Genomic DNA, 8297 nt, shown 5'->3' on the forward strand with positions numbered 1-8297 from the left:
CTTCTCCATGTCATTTAAATGAGAACACTGGCGCACAGAGTGCTCATTGCACCCATTTTATGAAACTGAGCAGAAAATCCACTTTTCTCCAAGGATGTTTCTAGCCCACGGTGCTAGGAACAATTTTGTAATTATTCCTAATTGCAGAGTAATCTTTTATTTTAAACAATATCCCAATATTGTTTAAAATGAAATATTTAATAAATGTTAAAGGCTTGCATATTATATATTCCTCTTTGGTTATGCCTTATTTGTCTTATTGTTCAGAAATCTGGGGAAATGGAAGTAAAACAACTATTGAAATGTTAGTTAAGCTGCAAAAAAAAAAAAAAAAAAAAGCTGTAAGGCTAATTAATAAAGTGGGATACCAACAGATAAACTTTTTAGTCAAAGTAATATTTAAAAATTTAAAGATATTGTTTATATAAAAATACTGGAAGTAATGTTTAAAGCATTGAACAAAAGTCTTCCTTCAGGTATTCAGAAATTATTTAAATTAAGAGAGAACAAATATAATTTGCGAGGTTTGTTTATATTTGAATGTGCAAAAGAGAAGAGCCAGAAAAAGTCTAGATGTGTTTCAGTTATTGGTGTGAAACTGTGGAATGATCTGAATGATGAACTTAAGTTAAGTCCTTTTTTAGTGAACTTTAAAGGAGCTTTAAAATGTAAAATGATAAAATCTCACGTTATTATTTAGATTTATATATGTATTGTGAAAATATCCTTGTCGGTTATAGGGTAAAAAAAGGCAAGACTAAGCTTTGCTTTAGCCTATTCCTTTTTTGGTAAATTGTGGATTATTTATTGTTCATTGTTATTTCTTTGTTGTTTCAGGTGATGTGGACAGTTTACCAAAATAAAATAACTGAACTAAGCACTAAAACTAAAACTAAAACTTTGGAAAGTGTACTTTCAAAGTACTTTTTAACAAGCTCAAAATGATAATACTATGAAAAAGTTTGAGTCATAAAACTCATTCTAATGAGAAACTAATGCAAGGTCTGGCTCCCCACCAAGAAGCTGGACGAGATGCTCCTACGAAGCTGACAAAATTGGAATTTTGTGTTCCAATTTTTAATTGGAAGTCAAGTTTTGTAGTTGGTCACGCAAAAAAAAAAAAAAAGAGAGAGAAACTGTTTGAAATTAAAAACAGTAACATCAGCAGTTGGAATACATTTTACAGCTGACAGGGTTAGGGACCACAGTTAGAGGCGAACAGCAAAGATTTGAGCCTCGAGGCAGGATTTCTGCAAATAAATTACTCACCATTTATGATGGCTCACTGATCAAACATACCCTGTTGAATTTGTGCGTGTCTGCTAGTAAGAGTTTGTTCTGTACGCGAACAAACTTTTCAGCGCTCATTGGATATTCTCCATGAAAACAACACACATATTGATCTGATGTAAAAAGGGGGTCAGCGACAAATGATTTTGTTGTCCATTTTGTTTATTATTTCGCCAGAACAAAAGGCTTACATAAGTGATTTTAAGTCTCCATATTTAAGTCTACATTTCAAAGTGAAGCAGCTTCATTATGTTTTCTTCTGCTTAACAATCAAAGCAAAAGATTTAGATCTATAGCAAAGATTTTAAATGACAAAAACCTCTTTTTGAAAGTGTGGACATTTCTATTAGTTCTATTTACAGAAAATAAACCACGCAGAAAAACCTCGCAAAAGTAAAGCCAAGAACATAGGACTACGGTGCAAAACTTTCCCTAGCTGTTCAAAAACTAACGTTTTTCGATTTCACGCAACACACTAAGCTTCTGTTGTGCTGAAGTCGTATATGTTCATGCTGAATTCACTGAGCAGGATGCGTGCCTTGGAGAGACGCTTGATGGAGTTGTGCAGGAGGATTCTGTGGTCTTTTATGCCTCCGTCCTCCTGGAGCAGCAGCTCCATCTTCTCCCTGTCTTGAAGCATCTGCAGCATGTCTCTCTGCAGCTGAACGGCAGACTCCTGCAGCATCTGGTACTGGATCACCAGGGGGATCTGGTCGGCCAGACGCTGACCGGCAATCTGTGGTTGACGGAGGAGAGAGAGTAGCGGAGTAAGACGTAGCTCTTGAGCTTCGTAGGAGCATCGCGTCCAGCTTCTTGGTGGGGAGCCAGACCTTGTATTAGTTTCTCATTAGAATGTGTTTTATGACTGAAACTTTTTCACAGTATTATCATTTTGAGCTTGTTAAAAAGTACGTTGAAAGTACACTTTCCAAATAGATGTTACTTTTTTACAACTAGTATCTTTTCTGATGTGTCAAAATAACAATACCCAATCTAATCTCTGGTATTTGCTCCTGGAGCTAATAAAGCCTTTACTATTGTAGTTTCTGACTGGACTGTGGTGTTTTTGTCTATGTACAAACCGTTCAGAAGCAAAATGTTTAGAAGACATTTTTTTCTTTTTTAATATTCTGTCTATTTTCATTCATACAAACTGCAAAACTGTATCATGGGTCAGGCCCATTATTTTCTTAATCTGACAAACACACAAGAAAAATGAAAACTCGTTCAATTAATCACGACATATTTAAATAAAACTGTGTATAGCATGTTAATAGATACAAGCAATGCAAAAGTAATAATTTTGTTGCTGTTCACTGGCTGAAATGAAAGATCTGGTTTCAATAACACGCAAAATGGTTTGATTAATCGCTAAATGGGCAGAAGTCTTAAGTAAGCCTTACTTGGTAGTAAGATTTCAGATGTCTCATCATCTCCTTCAGGTTGGCTCCGATTTCATTATTGATGGGGCTTTCTTCTCTCTTCCTCTTCCCCAACTTCTTGCTGTATCTGCAGTCTTGAGTGTAGACAATCAGCTCCATCTTAAATTGGGTCCGCAGCATGGACTCCGCCAAGGCTTCCCTGTCGTTGGCGATGGCTTCGATCTTCATCTGAAACACACGTGAGGTTTCCTGAGGACATGCTGTCCACTCCTCTATGAGGTAAAACAAAACTATTTGGAATTACTGGAAACCCTGCATAAATATGTAATGAATTTACAGTGCTAAAAATATTGCATTCAATAGAGCATGTGGTGCTCTTGTCAAACTTGCTTCGACTCGATGTGTGTGAGAAATACACATGGGGAACTCCAATGATTTGCATTGACGGCAAAATGTAATGCTTCCTGGCTTTCTCAATTGTTGAGTATGAGATGACGTTGTGTCTTTGTGTTTTTATGATATAAAGCACTTTGACCTGCCTTGTTGCTGAAAAGTGCTGTACAAATAAACTTGAGTGATTGATTATTGGTATGGTACAGTACACGGTAACAGAAAACCTTCTCATATGGTCCCAGCTGTCAAGAGACTTGGGGTGGGTGTGGTAGCGTGTATATGATCTTTCAGTCTCAGGATCTTTGGCTGATTCATGTCTGGCTCTGTGCCTATCTCCCATCATATGATTACCTGCTGAGGATTTAATGAACTATGAAACAACCAGTGTGTCTGACGACCAGCCATTCTGGTTGATCAGCCGTTGCTCGTCCCTTACCTACTGAGTAGAAACTGTTTATGATTCCTGTTTTTTTGCTCCTGTTTACTTCTCATTCATGTCCTCTCTCACTTCTAAATGGTCTCTTCTCCAGACCCCAGTTGAATCCAGAGACCAAGACTCCCTTCGTTGAGTAGTTATTGTTGAAAAATTGCTATTTTTTTAACCAAAAAAAAAAACAGTTAACTGGACATGTGGCACCCTCTGGAAGCCTTTTGAGAATTTATCTTTAAACTCTAACAGCAATACCAAAGCTTCAACAAGATCCACAGAGCTATCTGAAGTACATGTACATTTACCATTTAACTGTTATTCCAGCTTTTCAAGTTCACTTAATCGATCAAATCAAGATCATTCATTTACAAAAATGTCTGAATGTATTGAAAATGTTGATCTATGACATGAACAAGAACAACAAAAGACAATACCTTAGCAGTTCTGATAAGGTTAGGCAGGCCAACCAAGCTCCTCTGGGCCAATCCAAACAGCTCTTTCTTCACAAGTTCTTTGGATAAACAAAGCAAACAATAAGTTTAAAATTGTATGCAAAGTCTGAGAAATTATTTGTAGTTCATTACAATCACCCTAATTTGATGAAGTGCGTATATGTTTGAATTGCTGCAAGTTCAACTTCAGACCTTTCAAAACCCTTTAATCATTAAAATGTTTTTTTTAACCAAAATTACCTATCAAAAAGAAGCAAAATAAAAAGGGTTTTTCAATCATATGACATAAGTAATTTTAACTTTTTCCCCTTCTGTATTTAGCAAGTAGGTTACTAACAAAGTTTTTTTTTAACTCCTCCAACTATTAAGATACTTTAAATATTTGAAATACAAACCAGCCCCGCTACACACTTTCCTACGTTAAGCCAGCAACCTAGCAACAATGTTTTGATTTTAAACACACTAAACCAGTTCGATAAGCAGAATCCTTTTAAGAATGGCTCGTTGTTGGAGAAACACAATACAGAACACATAAGTCATAAGTCTGATATACATCATGTTTCTTGTTCACAACTTCCAAAATGTACAGACGCCATGTTGTCTTTGTTCGATACACTTTCAATTTGGTTTTTCGGACAGAATGTGTCAGATGTCACAGATGCACAACACAGATGCACAACATAATTTATGTAACACCCATAGAAAACATCTTAGCATATTTGTGGACTAAAAATACCTGAACTTATTTGACTACATGAAATGTAGTCAAATGTGTCTTATTTGATTACATGCAATGTAGTCAAATAAGTCAAGAAGACCAGAAGACGGGCAGAAGACGGGCAGAAAAGATCCCACAGGGAGACGTGGGTTATTTTGAGCTTCATTTTAGATCTTTTCTGCTTTCTTCCACATAACTAAACATATAACCCCAGGATATCAGCGATCTGAGGCGAGAATCTATACATGCACAGAAGCAGACACCATGATATTATCTGCAATCGAATCACCTCTATTACTCAGTGCAGCCCTTCAGTTGGTTGCCATTCTCCATGCATCAAGGAAGGCCGGTAATGTACCGTGTGGTCAAAAGTGTCCTGATGAGACTCATCTCAACAGAGCAAAATACAGAGCTGGAGAAGAGTCATTGAAACTGAATAGTCTCATCTTGTATTGGGACGGTAGGAGATTCACCAATCAGAATTTTGTGGCTGATATCCAATATCCTATTTTTGTTGATATTGACCTTTTTTATTTTTTTTACCTATTTCCTATATCGAGGTTCTTTGTTGCAAATTTAGATATGACGATGACTGAAGTCTTGACAACTCACCGATTATGAGCCGTCCTATGGCTCTAATATTTCTAAAAAATAGACAAACTGATGATGCTGTTAGTCACTTGACTGAATAAGAAATTAATTTGTAAAAATTAACTGATGGAGCAAAAATCCCCAAAAAAGCCAACACTGAATGTTTTTCACTAAGTAGCAGAGTCCAGATTTAAGGATGCTGCTAGGTGAGTTGTGTGTGTGTATTGATTGACTGGACAAGTCAAGTCAGGCCAAGATGAAATCAACCAATTGCGGTCATCACCCAATTTCTCTGTGCATCTCCAGTGTTTGAACTCACTGGAACATCACAAATCGCATACCTGTCACCTCCTTGAGTTTTGTGATTGCAGGCTCCTCCAGCTCCTTGATCTGCTCCTTCACCATGGCCTCAAACGTCTTGTAGTTGATGAAGCCTGGGAGCTCTTTCCCGCGGTACTTGCGTTCGTACTGAGCTACCTCCTTCTGAATATTCCAGTTGACTGCAAGAAAATCCAAAGTAAAATCGCATCATGTAGTACCTAGAGCTCCACAATCAGAAAACAAAAGACCAGATTATCTTTCAGAGACGTTTCAACGGCTTGTAAATCTCTTACATGTTGTTCCGGAGTTATCAATAATTGTTTTCCAAACAGCAAACTGTTGTCTGAGTATGGAGAAGATCTTGGACTTGTATCCGCATTTTATGTCCTCCCCTTTGCTGAGGTAAATGGCATCCTGTGTGAATGCCGTCACCCTCTAAAATAAAACGATGGAATAAAAAAACAAACTGAGCTTCGTAACACTTTTACTATGTAAAAACCGACAGTCGGCCATTAAACTCACATCGATAAGAAAACCAAGTCTCTCAGTGCAATCAGTCGGTGGTCCACAGCCCATTTTGTCCAACTTTGCCTGAGTCTCTTTAAGTTTAGTCTCCATCTGCTTTTCCAGTTCAGGTAGAGATCTCTGTAGATTGTAGGATTGGGTGAAACTAATGGTTAAAATATCTAAAGTCATTCAAAGGTAGCTTATTAATTTATTATAAGAGAAATATTGACCTGGATGTGATTCACAAGCTCCAGTGTGAGTTTCTCTGCTAGTTTTGGGATGGTGGCCAGACCATCGTATAACAGAGTCCTTATAAGAAAAGCAATGCATGTTACATGTTATGTTACATGTTATTCTGCAGCCTAAATCAAGTTGCTTTGTAAAATTCTCAAAATAAATACACTTACTGGAAATGCGAATGATCGTTAAAGAAGGCGTTCTCTCTCTCGATTGCTTCGGCAAGAGACAGTTTCTCTAAAATCTCCTTCTGGCCCCTGCATTTGACGATCATGTAGCCCTTCTTCAGAGGGATGACTTGATTGCGGACTGTTTTCACCACTGTCTCCTCTGTGCCTTTGTCCACCAGGTCAGGTTTCGTCAGGATACCTGAGCGACAAGGGAGGACTTAAGCACTGAGGGGATTTTATGAGTTGTTAGGAGATTTTGCAAAAATAATTTCCATTCACCCAGAGTCCTCTCTCCAAAGGGATCAACCTGTTTAGCCATGTGCAAAGCCTCGGTGGTCGCTATGTCCACATTGGATGGAACCACCACCAGACCGATGGTCTCCTGTTTTTTGATGTACTTCTCGATGAGTCTCTTTATCTGAAAATTCCAGTTGAAATATCTTAAACGTGCTAAATGACAAGTTTGACAAATTATTTGTTTAGCTTGTCAAACAGCTAAACCCTTTTCACCCTATAGGCAACACCCCTGAGGAAATGTAAGAGACTGACCTGATCACCGATTCTCTCGTGCTGTCCTGCCACAGCCACCCTGGCAATGCCAGGCAGATCGATGAGAGTCAGGTCGGGAACATTCGGGGAGGAGATTTCCAGAGTAATGAGTTCCTCGCTGATCCCACTACCCTTTCCAGCTATTTTGTTCTGTGCTGGTCAGCGAGAAAATACGCGGACGTTCTCGTGAGTAAACCCTTTCAGCAAGAAATTTCTGAACAACAAAATGTTGTACCTATTTTAATTATTTTCTCCACAGTTGCGGGATTATTTATCTCCTCCGTGTGTTCTTGGTAACTGATCTTTCCATGCCAGTCCTGACCTTCTTTCCTTTTCTTCATCTTCAGCTCGAGAGGACATCTTGTAACAATGCCTGCACCAATGATGAGAGTCAACAACAAAAGAGAGGCAGCATATTCATTGTACTGTAAATCTGAGCGCTGCTCTTTTCTCTGTGTGTGAGCTAAATGAGGACAGTGCCTGACTGTAACTGGTTATAAGAAAGGTAAGTCATAACTATGAGATTTTTTTCATCCAAGTGGTGGAAATGGTCTTCAAATAGACTTTCGAATGTACTTATCCGCTTACACGTAAACGCAGCTTGTGAAACTGATCATAGGCTACCTCAGAGGCAAGGACTATGGGGCCTAGTCAAAGTTTCTCCTTTACGCTCTGTTTGAAATAGCCAAGAAATACAAATAAAAGGATGGACACCCTCCCCCCTTTCCCTTCTAATTCTGCATAAATATATGAGCAACTGCTTCAAAGTATAAAAATCAGTTAACGATCTCACTTTGTTTCTTAATGTTACCATTTCCACAGAATGTGACTTTTCACCACCCACCGCTTCCTCTCGGCAGCGCCACCCCGGACAGCGCCTCCAGCACCGAACTCTTCCCGGAGCTCTGGTCCCCTATCACGGCTATGGCAGGCAGCGCCAGGTCCTTCTCCACCCCCAGAGAGCGCAGGGAGTCGATCAGGTCGATGCAGGGACGCACCTTCTCCTCGTACTGCTGGTTCAGAGAGTTCATTGCGTCTCGTTAAAACGCAGAGACGTTCGCGGTGGGGACGCTGTCGCTCGCTGGCTGGTGAAAGCCCACACTGCCAGTGGAACAGGAAAACAAGCAGAGGCTGGTCAGGTTAGGTTTCCTTTTCCTTGGTACGTTTCGTTTCCGTGCAGGTTTTTGTTGTCAAAGCCAGAAGTCAATTCTGCTCACTGTCGTTAATGTAGTGCAGGATGCAAGACGTTATTTATCT

General features: G+C 39.1%; 1 protein-coding gene across 1 annotated transcript; it reads right to left on the reverse strand.

Moving 5' to 3' along the window:
* Positions 1-1451: 1451 nt before the first annotated feature.
* Positions 1452-8168, reverse strand: LOC129357334 (interferon-induced GTP-binding protein Mx-like). The gene is made up of 12 exons (XM_055026638.1): positions 7885-8168; positions 7276-7413; positions 7041-7195; positions 6771-6909; positions 6492-6690; positions 6315-6393; positions 6100-6222; positions 5871-6012; positions 5598-5756; positions 3930-4006; positions 2694-2900; positions 1452-2026 (listed from the first exon to the last, which is right to left on the reverse strand). The coding sequence occupies exons 1-12, from the start codon at positions 8069-8071 to the stop codon at positions 1766-1768; spliced, it is 1866 nt and encodes a 621-aa protein (XP_054882613.1). The 5' UTR covers positions 8072-8168; the 3' UTR covers positions 1452-1765.
* Positions 8169-8297: the final 129 nt, after the last annotated feature.

Source organism: Poeciliopsis prolifica, unplaced genomic scaffold (assembly GCF_027474105.1).
Source record: "Poeciliopsis prolifica strain line A6 unplaced genomic scaffold, Auburn_PproV2 SCAFFOLD003, whole genome shotgun sequence".
In the NCBI taxonomy this organism is placed as follows: domain Eukaryota; kingdom Metazoa; phylum Chordata; class Actinopteri; order Cyprinodontiformes; family Poeciliidae; genus Poeciliopsis; species Poeciliopsis prolifica.